The sequence below is a fragment of the Eublepharis macularius genome, chromosome 1 (assembly GCF_028583425.1).
Source record: "Eublepharis macularius isolate TG4126 chromosome 1, MPM_Emac_v1.0, whole genome shotgun sequence".
NCBI lineage: Eukaryota > Metazoa > Chordata > Lepidosauria > Squamata > Eublepharidae > Eublepharis > Eublepharis macularius.
In genome coordinates this window covers 118,227,754-118,248,981 of record NC_072790.1, presented here as the reverse complement: position 1 = coordinate 118,248,981, position 21,228 = coordinate 118,227,754, and the positions used below count along the sequence as shown (strand labels likewise).

At 40.7% G+C, this 21,228-nt stretch overlaps 1 protein-coding gene across 3 annotated transcripts in view; it reads right to left on the bottom strand.

Annotated features, from left to right (window-relative positions):
* Nucleotides 1-5,810: 5,810 nt before the first annotated feature.
* Nucleotides 5,811-21,228, bottom strand: part of PDE7B (phosphodiesterase 7B) — a 302,170-nt gene continuing 286,752 nt past the window's right edge. For all 3 annotated transcript variants that reach the window (XM_054981714.1, XM_054981705.1, XM_054981697.1), the window contains 2 exons: nt 18,535-18,615; nt 5,811-10,828 (listed from right to left, as the gene is read on the bottom strand). In XM_054981714.1, coding sequence (XP_054837689.1) covers nt 10,611-10,828; nt 18,535-18,615 — 299 coding nt within the window. In that variant the 3' untranslated portion in view covers nt 5,811-10,610. The remainder of the gene's footprint in view (nt 10,829-18,534; nt 18,616-21,228) is intronic.

Genomic DNA, 21,228 nt, shown 5'->3' with positions numbered 1-21,228 from the left:
GTGACTGATGGAATGATGATGGCTGCTCTGTAACCAACAGTATCTTGATACCTGCTAAAAGATGGGCAATTTGAGTAGAAAGATTGTTACATATTTGCATCTAACCAATGCTGTGTAGAAAATATATTTTTTTCATTGACTGGAAACCAGTGGGGAGGGGGTTACAAAATATGTGAAGTAAGAAAACTTGCTTTCCTTAGCAGGCTAGTTTTGTATTTGGAATATCAGTTGTAATATAATGGATTTTTGAAAAAATGCAGTAACATGTATAAGGGAGACAATATTTGTCCCCCTCCCAATGGGCATGTATCTTATGGTGATGACACAGCATTGTACTTGTTTTTTTAAGAAAAAAAACAATTATTTTAAAAGTAATTAGTGTGAGTCAAAAGATTCAATACCTTTAAAGTAGAGCAAGTTGGGTAAGGTGAGCAGAACAATTTTATTTGCTTTTCTCTTCTGCATAATAGTTCTCAGGCATAAAGTTAAAACAAATTCATTGTGATTCAGGATATTAACGTGTTGGAATTGCTCTAGATAGCTGTGGCTTGAATGAGAAGCCTTAGTAGCTTTGTTTAGGTTGAATGGGTTGCTGCAGTGGGATAAAGTGAATGCTGGTTTTGATTTCCTCGCGCAGCAACTTTTTTTGTTTTTTTTGGCTTCATGTGATGCCATTTGAGTGAACTTTTTATATAATAATAATAATAATAATAATAATAATAATAATAACAACAACAACAACAACAACTGAACTTCATATATATATAATTATTTAATTCTTACCCTTTATAAGACATAGACGCAGGGGGTTGGACTAGATGACCCTAGAGATCCCTTCCAACTCTATGAGTCTATGATAATATCCTTTATAAGACATAATGTCATTTTGGAACCAATAAAAGCACACAGTTAGCCACTAGAGGGCATTGTAACACCAGGCACCCCCTGCAAAAATAGTTCCGTTTTCATATTGTGAATTTTCCAAAGGTTTTGGTCCCTGGATTAATGCAAACACCTAAAAAGAATGGAGTGTGTTTCCCCCATTCCCACATTGGTAAATATTTTATGTTTCGCTTGCTGGGGTTTAGAATAGCATAACACAAAGTTTCTAAAAGTTTGACTATATAGTAGCAAGCAATGTCCAAGTCTCAAAAATTGTGGGAAGCTGGTAATAAGCAAGATTTCCACTTGTCCAGAGGTAATGCCCTGTGTCTATGGGCTTGTATTTCTAAGGCCATGCATCTTATCTCCATATTCTTCCATCTTGTTACTCAGTCCTGTAGTATAACTCTTTGGCTCTAGGCCACTGTGTTTAATACAGCAGAGAAGTGGAAAAGGCACATGTGCTTGCTTTTTGGTAAAGTACACTTGAAACTTTTAATTGTTTTAAAATTACAAATTATAAAATGATTGTGTTTTTCATAGATAAGATACAAACACATTTTTCTTATAGCTTTGACATGCATCTTTCCCTTAAAAAACCACTGAACATATACCAGCCTTGATAAAACTTGTACATCCTTTGAGATTTTTCATGCGCAATAGATATAATTTGTGATTTTTGACATCATTGGATCTTCTCACAATTGTTTAACCATTTCTTATTGCTATTTTTACCATATTTAATAGAAAAGGTCTGATATAACTCTTTTCCTCTGTTCTAAATCTACATGGATATACAGAGTTGGGTCTAGTAATCTACTTATGCAAGGAGAACTATGGACTTTCCCCATTTCCTCATCCTTCCAAACAGCTATATCTGTCTGTCTGAAAAGTTTTCCAGGCTTGTGGGATCTGTGTGGAGTAATAGTCATACATTTTGGTTGACTGTATTTAGGAGAGGGAAGAGGGTGAAGAGACCCTCTTCCTTCTGCAGAGCTCTGCTGGTGAAAGAAGCAACTCTTCCAGTAAGAGAGGCAGCAAGGGAGATTTCATCCCTTGCTCCTCTTCACTGAAGCCCATTAACTTGCATGGCTATTACTTCATGTGGGTTTCAGAATCCCAGGAATCAATGTTCCTGGTTTGAAATGGCTATGGTGGATGGGGAGTAGAATTTGTGACCGTTAGAGCTTTTCGCTAATAGATCACTTGGTCCAGCCCATGAGCTGTATTCAGAAACACAAAACTGGGTTTTGTTACTTCTGTCTGTTTGACTGAGCAGAGTCAGTTGGCAGAAATCCAGTTTAAAAAAACTATGATTTATCAAGTTTGTTTATCATATCATAATATGGATGTTTATCATATCATAATATGGACTCAATCAAGACCTGTTCTACCATCGTTCAAAACAGTACTTTAGATTCCTGTTCCGTATACTCCCCTTAATGTATTTTATAATCTTGTGATCATAATGAAATATACCAAACAGGAAATTAAATAATAACAGAACTGACATTTTAGTAACAGCAGTGCATTTTGAAAATGATAAATTGAGTTAATTCTACTTTCTGATTTTCCACTTTTGCATTAAAGGGATTAAAACTTTTTAAAAAATTCACTTGTTAAAGTAACAAAACTTCCAAGCAGGGAAATGACATTATTATTATAAGGGGATATTATAGTTTGAATATAATATATATTTTACTTTAATTCAGTTTATACCCTGATATGCCCTGACCTGCATAGCCCAGGCAAGCCCTATCTTGTCAGAGCTCAAAAACTAACTGCCAGACACTTAAGGTAAGCTCCCCAACTGGAGGTATATTCTTAATCATCCCAAACAGGATTAACACATTCCAATGATATTCAGTATATAAACTTTTATGAAAGCTGTGTAGAAAGGTGCATAACTATTAAAGTGACAAGTGATGATAATAAATAACTGTTCCTCTGTTCCCATGCAATAAATAGCTATAAACATTGAATACAAAATCTAATCCACTTAAGTGTGGGATATACCCTTAGAGTTTGGCAGCTTGCTTACCTGGGGGTGCCTCTTTTGTCTCATAACAGAGCTCATTAGCTAAACAAAGTTGGCCTTGGTTAGTAATTGGATGGGAGATGTCCAAAGGGTTGCAGAGGCAGGCAATGGCAAACCATCTCTGTTAGCCTTTTGCCTTGAAAACCCCAGCAGGGGGTGCCATAAGTTAACTTTGACTTAACGACACTTTCCATCACCAGACCCTGATATGGATGCAAAAGAGTTATTGATTCCACACACCCCAAGCGAAAAGACAAATAAGACAGTTTCATATGACAGTGCTGTTATGATTTTTAGTCCCACCAGTATACCATGGTGCATTCAGAAGACAAGCCCTTGCTGCAAAGAGTCTACAATTAAATATTTGAGAAAAAAGGGAGATGACAAAGGGAAGCTGAGGCAGAAATATATAAGAATGGAGTATGTACTCTGAGGGAGCAAGCCTGAACAGTTCTATTCTGAAGTAAATCCCATGTTATTCATGGGGCTTATTCCCAGGAGAGTGTCCTTAGGACTGCAACTTTCGTTTCATTAGGGGAGTGGTCTAAGAATTGTGCCAAAGGAACTTCAAGGAAATTAGTAATTTATAATTAATGTTAACACCCAATGCAGATCACAAAAACGAGAAAAGAATGTAATCTTGTATAGTCTGGCTGAATCCAGTCTTTTTGAGCTGTTTAAGTGATCACTGTTTTAAGAAAAAACAATAAGTAGTCAGTTGGAAATGTGGCAGTATATTATTTAGCTTTTGATTTATGGTTGTGATGTTAGAAAAGTATTTCCAATTGACCAGTTGTATAATATTCCATAGAAATCAAGGCCATTATTTCGTTGTGAAATAAATAGCAGTGGTAGAAGTAAGAGTCTGTTACTATCCAACCTTTGGAGTCAGTGTCCTCCTCTTCCTCTCATGTTCTTACTCTGGTTCTTTTCTCCCCTCCCTGCCTACAAAAAAAAATCAGGTGTAGCAGCTTCTAGGGGCTTCCGATTGAGTGGAAGATGTGTAGGAAAGGGAAAAGCAGTTCAGCCCTTTCCTTCCCAACCCATTGTTCTGCTCAGAATTTCACCCCCAACTACTTACCTTTAAAGTTCTTCATAGCCTAGAACTTACATTGCACCATCTGTCCCTGTACGAACTCTTGCATCAGCTCAGAACAAATCACTGCAGTTGCATTCCTCACATCAGTTGGTGCTTTTGGCACTTGCTATGAAAAGAATGCTATTCAGCTGTCAGTTCTTATGCCTTTTCAATGGATATTCAGAAGCAATGGGATGGATCAAAGTTTGAAGCCTTCTTCCAGCCTAAGAAGCATCTCCAAAATGTATGGCTTTTCTGTTGGAGAAATCATCACTTGGGCTGGAGGAAGGCTCCTCAGAATATGGTTGGATCAACCCTGTTACCTAAGGCACTATCTCTGCTGGCTTTTCAAGAGATCTGTAAGGCAGTTTTATATCAATGGGCCTTTTGTTGATGGGTGTGTGTCTGTGATATCTCAAATAGGGGTGTGTGCTTTGGGTTCCCAGTTCGGAAAAAAAAACGAACCCGGCCCGATTTGTAGAGATTTGGTATTTCTGAATTGGGACCAGTATGATGGCCCTGATTCGGAAATACCAAATCAAAGCTTCCTGAAGCAATTCGGATTGCTTCTGGAAGCTTCGGGGCCTTTTTAAAGGGTACCTGCCCTCCCACCACCACCCCACTTACCTGGGGCATCCTTCTGGTGGTGCAGGCACTGGCGTTTGCTGCTGTCTGCCGGCCACCGCAGAGGCTGAAGTGGCGGTGCGGGCAGCACAGGCACTGCTGTTCGCTGCTGGCCGGCGCAGACACCGAAGGGGCGGCGTGGGCGGCAGAGGCACCGGCTGCAATCTTCCCCACTGCCCTGCTGGCCGCGGCAGCAGAAGGCCTACTTCGGCCTTCGGAAGGTAAGTGGGGTTGGGGGAAGGCGGAAGGGGGGTTCAGGGGGGAGATGGGAATCTCACTTCAGTATGCTCTGAATCATTATGAAGCATACCAAACCAATTTCCAACAACCTGAACCCAAAGCGGCTTGTCACTTTGGGTTTTGGGTTATTCCGGATCATTTTCCCGCTGCACACCCCTAATCTCAAATAATAAACTGTTTTACTTTGTGTTGATTGGTATTTTGATGCTGGAAATTTAAACCATCTTGAATTTATTGGAAAAGTGGGCTAGAAACCATATCACATACTAAATCTTACAGCTGAGAATCTGTATGCGATCTCTCCTTCATGGTAGCATGAAGCGCTTCTGCCAAGCCATACCATGGGATGGAAAGCAGTGCTAAGGAAGCCTCCTCTGTCCAAAAGCATACATATAAGAACTAGTTCCCAGTTACAGAGTGGTTTTCAGCAGCACCTGAAATATTCAACATACTAAATGTTTTAGCAAGCATAAAGCAAATGATTTCCCACATTAGCTAAAACTTGAGGCATGCGTGCACATACACCATCCTTCTGCATTTTTATTAGTGCCTTTTTTACATGAATACTTAACAGCAGTATGTTAAAAAAGATACAGTTATGTCTCTAGTTCTTGGCATCACTGCATAGCAGTCATGGCATTTTACACAATCTATTGCTTTCTCTTTGATTGATGCATATTTACACAAGTGCTTAGCAGCTGACTCTTGGTCCCATGAAGCCAGTGAACACTGATTGTGGGATCATGACTTGGCCCATACATTTGTCTAAGGAACGAGTGTGTGTTTTACAATAAACATACTATTTTACATATATTTGTTTATAAATGTTAACAATATATTTTATTCCCAAATCAAACATTAGTTTCTGCGTGTAAAAGTTTGTATAAGAGATGGATTGTGGTGAAAGATTTGCACCAATGCAAAAGTAAGACTATCTTGCAGTACTACTAAATTTTTGGTATTTGTTTTATTTTGTCATCTCTTGTAATAAAAAAATTCTGCTTTAGTACAAATATTAATTAATTTGTATCTCAAACCCATATTACTTAAGAAGCCCACTTTGACCAGGGAATATACTGTGCTTGGTACGTGGCTTAGTCAATACACTTATTTGTGATAGAACAAACCCTGTTTTTCTGATGCCATTTTTCCACAGAGAAAAGATGAGAACTGGCCCCAAGAAATACATTCTGTTAACGGGTTAACATGAAGGTGGGCCATCGTCTCATTGTAGGTTTTATATATTATGTGTATACATAAACACATGCACACCCCTGCAATTTCTAAGCACATTTATGCTGAAGTATGTTTCTTGGAAATCAGTTGAATTTCTGACATTTAGTATTTGGGTTTGGACTAGAGGTGGGCATGAACCGGGAAAAAACAAACCATACGGTTCATGGTTTGTCCTGTTTCACGAATCACGAACTTGGCCCAGTTCGTGAACCAGTTCATGATTTGTGGGGTTTAAATGCCCCTTTCCGTGCTGCTTCAAAGCGGCAGGGAAAGGGGCATTTCACCCCTGCAAGCTTGGATCAGCTGCTTGTCGGGGAAATCCCTGACAAGAAACTGAACCCGAGGATTGAAATGCCCCTCTCCCTGCCATTTCGCAGCGGCACAGAAAGGGCATTTCACCCCCATGCCTTAGCAGCAGCATGGAAAGGGGTATTTGGGTTTAACATGAACCAAACGAACCAGCAGACCAGTTTGTGGAAGTTCGTTGAAAACAGGCTTCCACGAACCACTGGTTCAGGAAGCACGAACCGGCCCAGTTCGTGACGAGCTTTAGTTTGTCTTGCAGTTCGTGCCCATCTCTAGTTTGGACTAGTATAAGTTAGGTAACTTGAGCAAGTGTTTTGAAGTTTGTTATCAATACAGTGTAAAAAACAGCACACTTGCCTCCTATAATGAGAAGAGTCTGACCAGGCAATCTTGAAAAATTTGAAAAGGGACTTAAATGTAAGACACCTAACCCTTGTTTAGTTGCTTTTTCCCCTGTCTTTTTTGATAAATCTTCAAAAAGATATACAGATACTGTTGTAGATAATAGATGTTTAAAATGACGCAGGCTTATTTAGTTCATTATTACCCAGTTACTATTATCTGATGGTGAAAATTTTAGTAGTAAATCTTACTGATTTGTTGCTTACTTTCTCCATGGACAATAGGTTTAAATTTCCTATAATAAGATATTTTTCTATTACTGTAATGAGCTTACCAGCAGTTTTTCTCAACCTAAGATCTCATTTAAGCCATGATCCATCAAGATCAATATTGTCTATTCTGACTGGCTGCAGCTCTCCATTTCTCAGGTAGAGGTCATTTACATTAGCTTCTCCCTTAACTTTTAAAGTTGAGATGCTGGGAATTGAACCTTGGAATTCAAATCAAATGCTCTACCACTGATCCATGCCCCTGCATTGCCCATATAATAGTAGCAATTCTTGCATGTTGGTGCAACTAAAATTGCTGCCATCAACAGAGTACCTTATCAACTGAACACTTTATAGTTCAGTAATGTTAGCAGACGTGAAAAGGTTTTAGTTATGTGAACTGCTGCTAAAATATTGCCATAGTCTAAAATGGATCCAAAGTTAAGAACATGAGCCCTGCTGGATCAGTCCAGTGGTCCATGAAGTTTAGCATCCTGTCTCACACAGAGGCCAACCAGTTACTGTGGAGGGCCAACTACAGGGCGCAGAGAGGACCAGGCCTTCCCCTAATGTTGCCTCCTGGCACTAGTATTCGGAGGTTTACTGCCTCTAAATGTGGATGTCCCTATTTGACATCAAGATGACTTTCTTTAGCAGAAAAGGCAATTCCTCCCCCCCCCCCCAATTCCTACTTCCCACCAGTGAGGGCTCTATGGGCTACAGCCGGAGTAGGGAGGTGGGAAAGACTATTCAACCAACTTTACTCTGATGGTAATTTTGAATGTTGCATAACAACAGAAGCACCATTTCTTCACTTAAGAAAAGCATTTAAGCAAACGTTTAATAGGATTGTGCAGTAATTCTTGAATCCTTGTCTTAGTCTTGTGAATTCCTTGAGGCACATTGTAGCTAGAAGTGGAGTCTTATACTTAAATCTCTATACAATTTCTTCCAAAAATAGTAAAATGGAGTATTCAATTTTATAATATAAACAGTGCACAATAGTTAATTTTTAATTTGGCTTGCCATGGAAATCAGTATTCTCTTACACCATTGTGAATTTGTGTTTTTCATGTGTTCAAATTTAGACATCACTAAACTTCATAATGTTATTGTATTGCATTTATATTGAATTGATTAGGTAATAACTGGATTTTCCACAGTCTAATGCTTAGTTAATTTTTGTCAGTTTTCTGCTGACTAATGCACAATGATGTTTGGGCTGGCATATACTTGTATGGATTCACTTTCTTTTGAAATTCATCTGTTGAGTACATAAAGCAGACTACCTCACTATAGTTGCATAATGTTTTGGTTTTAATGTAATTCTACAATTTGAAACCAGGATGAATTTATATTTACTGAAAAGAGGATCTTTCAGTTTAAGTGCAACACATATGCCTAACAATGTCCCAAGAACATGCTTTTTAGTTGATGGCTTAACTCTTACCTAGAACTGTATAATGGTGTATATGCTTGTCTATAAAACACACATTTATCAGAACTGTACTGAACAGGAAAGCAAGATAAGGAAATATATACAATTGTCCATCTATTCTGGGAAATATTTAATGGAAAAGAGGTGCCTTGATGGGAACAGAATTTTTATTCTTACCAATGTCGTAACATTTAAGTGTCTTAACCACTACTTTATACTCCTCTGCTGGAGACATTTTCAAACCTGTCCCAAAGCCCCGTGCATCAACCACTAGCTGTTTGCAAATGATGCAGGTAGAGCACTAAAGCAGTGAGAAAAATGCAAGCAAAAATGTTCTCAAATGGATGCAGCAGTATACTGCTACATTAAGTAACAGAAGTTGCCTCACAAGATGGAATGAATGCTGTAATGAGTTAGAACCCAACCCAGAAATCTCACCTGACCAAAGGCACAAGACAACACTAATAAAGAATGCCTTGACCAAAGTTAACAACTTATATTGGTGATTAACCATGTCTTTTTAAGAATAAAGTTCATGGAAAGGAAATTCTGGTACTAGCTGCTGTAGCGTAGTGGTTAAGTACTTGGACTCCAAGTCAGCACTCTGCTGGTTTGAATGCCTCTATTGCCATGAGCCCACCAGGTGGCCTTGGGTAAGCCACTCCTCTCAGCCCCAGCTCCCCTGCTGTAGTGTGGGGATAATAACACTGACTTTATTCACCACTCTGAGTGGGGCACTAAAGAGCAGTAAATGAGAAGAATTAGTAGTAGTATAATTGTAGTAGTAAGAAAAAGGAAATCACATTTTTCTTTATTGTGACAAAGCCAAGTCTTACAAACAGGGCTCATGCCGTAAAAATTACTCATTAAGTAATTTTTTACTTGCTGAGTGTTATTTGAAAGACTGTTCTAGCGTCTTAATGTCCAATTCAAGATCATTCTAACTCTGCAACTTGCCATTGTGTTTCTAAGTAATATGACATCTCTATGGACATCAACTGAGATTTCCATTTTCAGTTTTGGGTAATTGTGTTGAGGTGTATCTTTGTTAGATATGAAAAATGTAAAGGAATGCATATAAAGCTTTCCAAAAGATTGCCTCGGTAGATACCACTCCTATCTAACCCTTTGTGGACAAGTGAAAGCACTGAAATGATGTGAGTTTGGTAGCCATCAGAAAGTGAAGGATGCTAAAAGTTAAGGCTTTTATCTGCAAACAGAAGTATTAATAGTCCATAATATATTTACAAATGCTTCCGATACTAAAACTAACAGTATTTTGTTCACAGTGCCATTGTTTATACAGATAGCTTTCCCATAATACTTCAGTATTTTGGCATGGGAATCAGTAGCGCTTTATATATACAGGAGACATACATGTGCGAATATAAACAGATCACAGATACAGTCATCAAAAGAGACATCTGGAAACATTTGGACTGTCCAACTCTTCCCTTTGATTGGCTAGAAAAACTGTTCTTGCAGTGAGAAGAATGTCAGGCATATCTAAAGTGGCATAAAATGATTAACAAAATGGGCACTATCATGAAAAAGCTTTGAGTACACAGAATAACCTTAGTTCAAGGTTTTTAGATTCTTTGTCCAGTGCACCAAATAAAAAAATTAAAAAGGCTTTAATTATTTAAAATGAGATATTTTCTTCTGTGTGGCCAGATTTCCTCTGAATTCTGACAGTGCTGGTGATGATTTTGATGTGCAGCCCAGCTGCCAGACTGAAGACTGTACACTGCTTCAGGCCTTCATTCAAAGAGCCATGTCACAGTATGACTCAAAGTGAATGAAACCAATAATCAAGAGTGCACTGGTCTTGCCTGTCCCCTTGAAGCCTCTTGGTAGTTGACACCCGCATACTGGCCCAGCTTCAGCACTACTGAATGAAGCTTCTCATTTAAGCAGTTCATGATCAGAAGTGATGAATGGCTTCAGCTATTAAGATGAGGAAGTGGGATTCAGCGGAGCTTTAGCATCAAACCCAGAAGTGGTGTGGGTTTTAATTGGGGAGAACTCCCAAATCTTCTGTTTTCCTCCCTGCTTTCTTCCCTTCCTGCTTGGTTAACGATGGCCTAACGGACCCTTAGCATTTTGTTCACAGTTGTGAAAGACAGTGGCATTGCAGCACAAAGTGCTAAGCTGCCACTATGGGGTTTCTCCTTCATTTAAAGTCTGTTCTTCATTTTCAGTTCCTTGATCTGAGTGGCCAGTGCTCCAGCTACTGCTGTGTTGCTTGTGAAGTAAATTCTTCCACTTGGCCTTGTTCCTCCGCAGATGATTTTGCATGTTTTCTGATAAGGGAGTGTTCCCAGTAAAGTTGGCCCATTCTTCAAAGAGTGGCTCCACAATGTAGGTCATGAAGCCTGGGGGAAAACATGAGGCAAGTCATATCAGCAACAACATCATTCACCAAGTGGACTTTCCTGCCAAGCCAGCAACCTAATACAGAGCCAAAATTATGGCTATAAGCCATGGTTTCCTTTAGTCTGGTGATAGTGTGGCACTGGAGCTCATGTACCTCCAGGCCAACTTCTGTTGGTGAAGTTAACAGAAAACGGTCCAAATAAAAAAGATTTCTGCATATGCATATTAACCAGGCAGCTATATTGTCTCTCTTGATGGTTGGTTGCATGTTCTTGCTCAGAGGTTTAACTAGCTTGGAGAAGGACATAAATATCTACAAATGAGAAGGACTTGTGGGGGGGGGATCACCCCCCCACACACACTATTTCCCTTTCCTGAAAGTCAGAATAGCTTCTTTCTTGCTCCCTTCCCACCCACCAGCTAACGTACCTTTATCTGCCCCTACCTTCAGCTTTCCCTCCTTCCCTCTGGCAGCCTCTACCAGGAAAAACTCTGGCTCATTTCTGTGGTGCAAGACACTGGCCTGGGCCCTGTTGCATGTTGGGGAATTCACAAGGATGTGTGAGGGGCACCTCACTTTCCTTTGTATCCTCCTCCCCACTCTTAATTCCTCTTTCCTTCCTCCTGCCATCTCCCATATCTTTTCCGCTTTCCCTATTTTCTTCCCTTCTTTCCACTTACCAACGAACCTATCTTTTATCTGCTCCCTCATCTTCAGCTATATTTATTATTTATTTCATTTATCTCCCACCTTTGTCCACAAAGAAGACCTAAAGCAGCTTACATTGTTCTTCTGTCCTCCATTTTATCCTCACAACAATCACATTATGGTATCTGAAGAAGTGAGCCATGGTTCACAAAAGCTCATACCCTTCCACAAATTTTGTTAGTCTTATAAGTACTACTGGATTCTTCTACTACATTAGGTAGGTTAGGCTTAGAATATGTGACTAGCCCAAAGTCTCCTCGTGAGTTTCCACAGTAGAATGAGGATTCAAACCTGAGTTGCCCAGATCCTAGTCTAAAACTCTTAACTGCAGTATCACACTGGTTTTCATGTGGAGGCTGTTGTTGAACAGTAGTGAGCAGCTGGCCTGGGTAAGTCATGGAAGTCACATGATACTAAGTTGCTTGGTGGTTGCAATTTGCTGGGCCTGGCCCCACTGTCCTCCCTCAAAGACCAAGACAGCCCTGGAAAGGGATCTCCCCCCCCCCCGTCCCTTTTACAGTGAGAACCCAAGGAATGAATGCTGGCAATATTGCTATGGTTGTCCGGAGTCTGAGGCTCAGCCCCCAGACTTATCAGGAAGAGGGGAGGGGAGACAGTTGGGGGACAACTTCCCAGCCACCCCAATGGACACCCAGGGCCAGCGCGGACCAACAATAGAAGGGGGGAAATAGGCACCCCAGCCACATGAGGGCAGAGCAGCTCCCAAGCCCCAGAGGGTCAGGCAGGGCAGGTGGAAGCCAGCTAGCCCCACTCTCCAGTGGGGGGCCAGGGGGCCAGGCAGGGAGAGTGAGGAGGACCATCAGGAGGGAAATAGACCTGAGGGAGAAGGTACAGGGAGCGGGGGCAGCCAGCCAGCAACCTTACCGGCAGGGGAGGAAAAGCAACAGCAAAGGCAGCTCAGGACCACGCCCCAGCCTCCAGGCAAGCTAGAGGGGATTAGCCAGGACCAGAAGCTGGGAGCAAAGCAACCCTAGGTGTAGCGACCAGAGGCACTCAGCAGGAAAAGCTTGGCAGGCAGCCAGGAAAGCACAGCTGTGGCTGGTCGGGGCAGCCAGCAGAGAAAACCCAGGTGTGGCTACCTGAGACAAAAAGGGCCGGGGCTAGAGTGCAGAGAGGGGCGTGGCTGGCAGGTGGAGCTGGGAATAGGGGAAAGTATATAAGGAGAATCCACCCACAGGGCGTGGTGGGTTGTGTAGGGGTGGGATGAGGTGGAGAGCGAGAGCAGCGGTGTGGAGGTAAGAAGAGGAAGAGAAGGAGTAAGACAGACAGCTGGGTGGAGACAGCTGTCATGGAAGGCATCCAGGACTATGTCAGGTTGAAGGGACCTGCGAGTGGACTGAGAGGGTGTGAGGGTGAGGTATACCCCCCCCTTTCCACAGAATGGGATCCCGCATATTCCCTGAAGGTCCTTTAAGGCTGAAGTCAGGCATGCTGGCGTCTCAGAGGGCAGTGCCCATGGCAGAACCTGACAAAGGTTGCAAGCTACAGGTATTGTGTCTATCATTTGGGAGAAGGATTAGTGCTCTTTTTGGGGGGGGGGGTTGTTTCTGGACTTGGGAAACAACTTGGGGCTTTTCTCAGGTTTGTAGAAAAATCTTTCCATGGCTGCAATATCCACAGATATCTACAGTTGGGGCCATGTTGACAGATATACTGGGGCCATGTTGGGGCCATGTTGACAGATATACTGGGGCCATGTTGGGGCCATGTTGACCGATATACTGACAAATGGGAAACCTGCAAGGACTTGTAGGGGTGCAGAGGTGTCACCTAATTTCCTCCTGTATTTCTTTCCCAACACTATTTTCTCTTTGTCTTCTGGCATCCTCTCCTCTTTCCCTGCTTCCTTCTCTTCTTCCCACTCACCAACCAGCCCTTCTTTTATCTGACTACCCCAGTATTCAGCTATATAATTTATTTACTTCATTTATACACTAACTTTCTGCCCAATGGGAACTCAGCTTACAACATTCTCCTGTTCTCCACTTTATCCTCTCAACAGCCCCTGTGAGGTAGATCAGACTGAGAGAAGAGACTAGCCCAGTGTCAGCCACCAAGCTTTCATGGAAAAGTGGGGATTCAAAACTGGGTTTCCCAAATCCTAGCCTGTCATTCTTAACACTATATCATACTGGCCTTTGTGGCGTGGCATGGCTGCTGTTGGAACAGTAGCCAGTAGCTGGGCCTGGGTGAGTCATGCAAGTCAGGTTGTACCAAGGTGGTTGCTGGCAGGACTCACCCCAATGAGTCCTCCCTCAAAGACCAAAACAGCCCTAGAAAGGGCCCTGCCTCTTCCCCCTGTTCATAGAAACCACAATTTAAACACTGGCAATAATGTTGTGGTTGCCTAGAAATAGCCATAATAACTACTGGAAGGGCATTTAGTTCTTAAAACTACAGAAAAGGTTTCTATTCTGGGGGGTGGGGGGTGTAGTTCTCCAGCATTTTGTTTTTAGGTTTCAGATTTTTCTGCAAATTTGGGATTTTCTTAGGTTGTCTGTTAATGGCCCTAATCTCCAGATTTTAAGTATCCACAGAAGGTGCTGTGTTAAAATTAGATATATTAATATAAAGCATATAGAACATAACCCAGGGTTAAGCATGTTTAAGCTAACTGATTTCAACAAAGTTTGCATTTTTGGCCAGATTCCTACCTATTCATTGTTTTGAATTCTAAAAACAATGGAAGATTGGTTTCTTGGGATACTAGTATCTTGTAATTTCCTAATTTTATTTCTGTTGCCATTACCACCATATTTGGTTTTGTTCCCTCTCCAAGAAACTCAAAAATCTAAAGTTATAAAACTAGTATGCAATTCTTACTCTTTTACATCTTCAATAATAGTTTTGTGTTTCTCTGAACATTTATGGTCTTACTAACATATAGTAGGTGTAAAAATAGCTCTCATGACAATACTATTGTCATTTTATAGAAGGTACTATCAGCCAAGTTACTACAGCCACACATATCTACAGCTGACTCAGCTGCTTAAAGTACCAAAATGAATGAATTGGGGGGGGGGACCACACTTTTGCAAGTATCAAAAATGAGGTTAGCAGAAACTTGGGGCTCAATGCAACATAAAAGTTATTGGGTTCAGTTCACAGCACCAGCTATCCCATACAAAGCCCTTTATGTCCTTGGACCCTAATATCTGCAGTACCACCTGTCTTGACAAGATCAACAGCTGCCCATACATGGGCATTCCCTGTTGCAGAATGGCTTGCCTGAGATGATCAAGAAGATCCCAATGCTTGGCATTCTGCAAACTATGCAGAACAGAATTCTTCAGAAGTATGTTTTAATAAAGCTAATATGGCTATATTATAACAAAATGCTTCAATAAGGTGCTTTTGAAAAAGGGAATGGGACTGTGAACTATATCACTGTGTTCAGTATTTATTTATTTATTTATTTGTAGACCACCTTTTTCACTGAAATCTAAGGCAGATTACGCAGTGCAATTGAAATAAAATATAATCAATAACCAGGTCATCCACTGAGCAAAATACAATAATGAACAATTAGGACATTCAGTGAAAGTGATACAATAGGGTAATGGTAGTAGAAACTTCAAAAGCAAGCATAAAACTGAGCAGAAAGATTAAATCTTTGTGAAACAAAACGTAACTAATTTACATGTCACGTTTAACAACATGGAAACTCCCTAGTATGTACTTATCTACACCAGCAGACAGTGCCCAATAGTGTAGTGTATAGTCCCTGCCTCTGCCTCTATCAAGGCATCTCTCTGAGCTTTCTCTTATGGCACAACCCTATAATCTGAGTAGAAAACCCTCCTGAATAATTCAGTTTTGCATAGTTTGTGGAATGTCGGGAGAGTAGGAGCTTTCCTGACCTCCTCAGACAGGTCATTCCACAAGGTGGGGGCTACCACAGAGAATGCAGATGTGTGGGCAGCTGTTGATTTAGCCCAACTGCAGAGGGGTATCTGCAGAAGCCCTGTTCAGATAAGTGAAGCTGCTGTGGCAGAACATAGGGAGAGAGGCAGTTGTGCAGATATGAGGGGCCAAGGCCATGAAGGGCTTTGAATTTATAGTCATGACCTTGAGTTGAGCCCAGTAACTGATGGGAAGCCAATAGATTGCAGAATGGGAGTAATACGTATGTCCCGCCTAGCTCCTGAGAATAAACAAGCTACAACATTCTGCACCAACTGGAGTCTCCTAGTCAACACTGAGGGAAGTCTTATGTAGAGTGCATTATAGTGGTCTAGTCTTGAAGTTACTGTGGCATGAATCCAGGTGGACAGATTTGTTTGCTGTATGTATTAGACTATTTTCTCTGTATCGTTCTATATTTATATCATTTCCTGCATTATGTAACAGCATATTTAATACTCTGCTTGGTTTTAAATTTAATAGGATAAGGATAACCTTGCTCTATCACTTTGCTTATTAGATGTCTCATCCTGTTGATTGCATTAACTTACATTGTATACTCTGCCTTGAGTCTCAGTGAGAAAGGTGGGTTATTAAACAAATGGAGTTGTATCAGTCATAAGAAGAGGTGGTGGTGGTTCGACTGTCTCGCCTCCCTGTGATAATTTGAACAATATAGGGGGCATCTCTATGTGCTTACCAAAGCAAGCTTATATCTAATAATGGTGTCTCTGCAATATTATGTAGAATTATGTAAACTCTCCATAACATGATTCTACTTGAACACAAATGCCTCTTTCATTAACATTTCTGTCTCTGAAATTCTTGTGCTGTAATGATTTTGTACATCTATTTCTCTACATATAGTGATGATTGCTTTTGTTGAGTAAACAGGAACTTATATTTTCTTAATGTGCGAAGGAGACCAGCAACCTTTAACACTGGGCTATAAATTACTTTGAGTTCATTCACTGTTAGGCTTATTATTAAGTTACATTAGAAAAGCTGAATTTGATTTTGAGGCTAAGGTTAGCTTTAATGGCCCAAAGGAAAACAAGACACTAGAATCATCATTTGATCTTTGCTGGACCAGCTTCATGTTTTCTAAGGCTCAGAGAAAAGCATAAATTCTTCTTTTGAGAATAAGTTTCTTAATTCTGAACAATTGGCAGGATATCTCAAATTATAACTGCTCTGTTTATTTGGAAAGCACATCAGAAAACCGTTTATTTTTAAAAAATGGATTGTTCAGAAAACAAATAGATTAATAGTCAGAGAAATTACAACTTGGGTTTTGTACTTTAACTCACTGACTAGACTTAAAGGCCTGTGCAAATGGCCTATTGAGGTTCTAAGTATGGATCCTGAAAATTTTGCAGTGAACCTCTTTGGCAGTCAAACTTACTGTGTCCAATACTTACGATTAGATTGTGAGATGAACAAATCAGGCAGAACAGTGAGAAGGACTGTCAAACAGGTTGTTCAAAAGCTGTCTCCCAGCTGATCAGGGGATTGGCTAGAAATCTGCTTCAAGTTTCCATTCTGGGAAACTTTGCTGTGTCTCAGCCTTGATAAGAGACAGCAATTTGGGAGGGGAAATTGGAAGCCTACTGCCAGCTGATCCTCCAGTCACGGAGTCAGCCTCAGATCACCTAGCCCTGGAAATGTTGCTGTCTGCCATACTTGCAAAGTCATAGCAAAGTTTTTTTTGGGGGGGGGGCTGGAAGGCAACTCCTACTTAACAAGGGTATTTTGGGAGTGGGGTTCTGATCCTGTCTCCCTGCCCCCTTTCTCAAAAATATCATGTGCTTCGGAAGGCTGAAACACAGCAAAGTTAGGGACCTACAGTTTCTGATCTCTGACTTTAAAATATCCAGAACTCTCTCTCTCTCTCTCTCTCTCTCTCTCTCTCTCTCTCTCTGTGTGTGTGTGTGTGTGTGTGTGTGTGTGTGAGAGAGAGAGAGAGAGAGAGAGAGAGAGAGAGAGAGGCAGAACTTACATACAATCTCCCTTTAGAGAAAACGCATGTCCTTAGTTTTGGATATGGAAAGATAATTCTTCTCCACATGTTTGCAATGTTTTCTGTTTTAGGAAGAATGGCCCCAGTACTTTCTTATCAATGCATTACTGTCTGAGTTTGAAAATAAGAGACAGCTAACCAGCTTGGGTCAGTGTTAGTTGAGACTGTTCAGAGGTGTGAGAAAACTGTAGACTAGAGGCCTCCTAGCAAATAACCATATTTTTATCCATGTCTTTGTAAACACAAGTTTTATTTGTTCAGTATTTCATTCTGGTGTATTTTGCAGAAAGTAAGGAAGGAGCCTCTTCTGGAACTGAGTGGTCTTACGAAACACTTGTTACACTTGTTTAAACAGGTTTTTCTTATTTTTGTGCTGTCTCAGCCTTGTAAAACTGCTTCTCCAGAGGTAACGATGAAACAAATGAAAGAATGTGAACCTCATGAGAACTGAAGTCCCTCTCTCAAACTATTGTCTGTTTCCAGCTTTAGAAGTGTCTGAGATCTTGTTTTAGTTTCAGTTGCAATGTGGGTCTTCCAGGAAAATCTGAGTGGCAAAGTTTTCTGATCCAAATAAATAATTTAAATGTTTAAATAATTTTAGTAAAATTTATTTTTTCCTAGCAAAACCAAACAAATATACCTTGAACACGCCTGGATCATATATAAGCACTAGAGTTTGTCCATGCTTCATATCCCACTTTTAGATTTTCTAACATGATTGATTTGTGGCACAACAGCCCTGATAATTATAGATAAACAGACTATTTTATATGTAGGGCAGAATATTTCCCACATAAAAACATTATCATCATTTTCCACATCACATCACTGATGGCATTTAAACTCTTGACTCCAGCTCACCTGACATTGTACCAGATCATGGGTCTGAAAGATAAACTAAAGAGGCTACTTTGTTCTCAAGTTCTTTGTTATACTCAGGCTAGAATTGTTTCCAGGGTTGTTTGCAAAACTGATTTTACATTGTTCAAATAATCTCAATTGGGGTTACTTTTAAGTCGATAATGTAGTTTGATGTTTGAACGTATACTCACCAATTTGTATACTAGGGATTGTGTCTTTTTGCTGATTACAAAGAGGACTTATTTCCAGATCAAATTTCTGCTCCAGGTCACCTAACAAAAAGGAGGAAAACAATTTACTGCTTATTTTGAAGATGTATCTGTTCTTTGTGTATATGCAATTGTATTGGGTTTTGAGTGGAAGAACTGAATGGAAATATGTTTTGATATGCTAGGTGATATGGATATGGATGTTGGGGGTTTAAAAGGAAACTGAAAATAAAGACACTAGGGTAGTGTTCCTTCACCTAAACAATGCTCACACTACTTTCTAAAGCAGTGGAAAAGAGCAGCAGTAGCACCTATAAGACTAACAAAATTAGTGGTAGAGTATGAGCTTTTGTGAGCCACAGCTCACTTCTTCAGATACTGAAGAACTGTGCTGTGACTCACCAAAGCTCATACAACACCAGTAATTTTGTTCGTCTCATAGTTGCTACTGGACTCCTGCTCTTTTCCACTGCTACAGATGGACTAACACAGCTACCCATCTTGTACTTTCTAAAGGTTACTTAGATTTTGCTTTTTTATAACAGTGGTACTCATTCTGTGGCTTGTGGAGAGCCACATTCTCATTTACCATCAACCAAAAGAACCAATGATTACTGTGTGCCCTTGGTGACATCCCAACAAACACACATATACAATAATATTAAAGATATAATCATTAATATTAAATATATAATTATAATCTTTTAAACGACTAGAGTAACTCTGAGCCTGTAGGTTTGTCTCTCCCCACCACTGTTGAACCTGTGCCAATTTTGCTGCCTTCTTGGCATAAGGACCACAGACTAGCTGAGCACAAGATGGACCAGGCTGCTCTGCCACATGCCAGGGAGAAAACAAAGAGATAAAGGGTACTTGGGCTCCCCACTGCAGAAGCCTTCTTTGAGCAGCAGTAAGTGTTATGAAGCCTCCCTTACAAGAAGCCCATAGACCCTTTACTCCCCTCCCTTCCTTCTTGCTCTCCTCTCAGTATAAGTAACAGCAGCTCACTCAGGTGGAAAAGTCAGATTGCCATGGTACCAAAAGCAGAGCAAGCTGGTAATGAAGAAAGAGGAATAAAGCCACCTCAACCTCATTGTGGCCACTTTTCCTGTGTGGCTGCTATGGTGGTGATACTTGATGTATCCTGTCTCTTTTTCTGCAGCCAGCTTGCTCTCCTCCCTGCAAGTACCCAGGTATTGAGATGAAAGCACAGGCTGCAAAGAATGGGAGGTGGGTGGGGGTTGAACAAGATGAGCCATTCCATCCCTGGCACAAGGCCTGCTCCTCAGAAAGGATCACAGCTTACTCATCCTCCAGTAGAAAAGAGCAAGATAGCCATAGCACCTATAAGACTAACAAAATTTGTGGTAGGGTATGAGCTTTCTGAAGAAGTAAGCTGTGGCTCACAAAAGCTTATACCCTACTACAAATGTTGTTTGTGCTACTGGACTCTTGCAGTTTTCTACTGCTATAGGCAGACTAACATGGCTACCCATCTTGATCTATACCCATCCTTCAGTCTTAGCAACCACAAGCTCCCCCAGGCAACAGTCTTGCCCACTTTCCTGGTACATTTTGGAAAGATGCTCAGAAGAGCCACAGGTGGCATGCCAGCCACATGGCTCTCAAGATGATGACCAACATTTTGTTGATGTTTTACATTGGTGTTTGACTTGTACTAAATTATATGTTGTTAAATTGTTTGCAATACCTATTTGAACACTTCGGGACTATGTAATCAATGAATAAGAGGTGTCAAAATACATGACTTTCTGGCATCCCATTGGCATGCACTTCTCATGCACATTAGTAATTTACAACTCTGAACTCTCAAGATGATTCCTCACAATGGGGAGAGAAACAGAGGTTTGCAGTTAATAGAAAATGGATGTTAACTTGCTGAGCTAAACAGGTTTATGCTGCCCTTAGATGTTATTACAACATATTTATCAATTTAGAAAATTTATATGCCACCTCTCTAGAGACTTGCTTAGGGCAGCTTACAACTAATATAAGACACTATCATTACAGCACAGCCATTAAAATGCTGATTCTGTTAAACAATGCCGTAACAGCAGCATAAATATACATCACTGCACAGTTTAAAATGCAGAAAATAAAATTGCCAGAAGACAACCATAAACATTTAAATGATAGAACTTTAGTTAAAAGTCTGGATTAAAAAAAAAGCATGATTCCTAAATGAAAGTAAATTGGACATCAGGCAAGTCTTATGGAGGAAAGCATTCCAAAAGTGAGGCACCACCACTGAAAAAGCTGTCTCTGATCACCACCCGCCTCACCTTTGAAGGCAGAGAGAACAGGACTTTTTAACTGATGGGCTGGACAATATGGGTGGAAGTGGGCCTTCCTGTCCCGTCTCCATTTATGGCATGAAAGGTACGAACCAGGACATTCCTGTTGTGAGAGCAACAACCAAGTGAGGCTTTGGCCTCCCTACCTTCTGGGGCATCTAAATAGCCACTGTGTGGCAGGATGCTGGAGTAGATGGACCAGTGATATGATGCAGCACAGCTGCTCTTATTTTCTTATGCTGTCATTGGTATTGGAACAGGGGGAGTTAATGTTTTGCGAGTTCTACATACTTGAAAGAAGTCCAACACAGTTTCCTACTTTTTATGCTGGTTTATTAGCATTGTTGTACAAGGTTAGTTA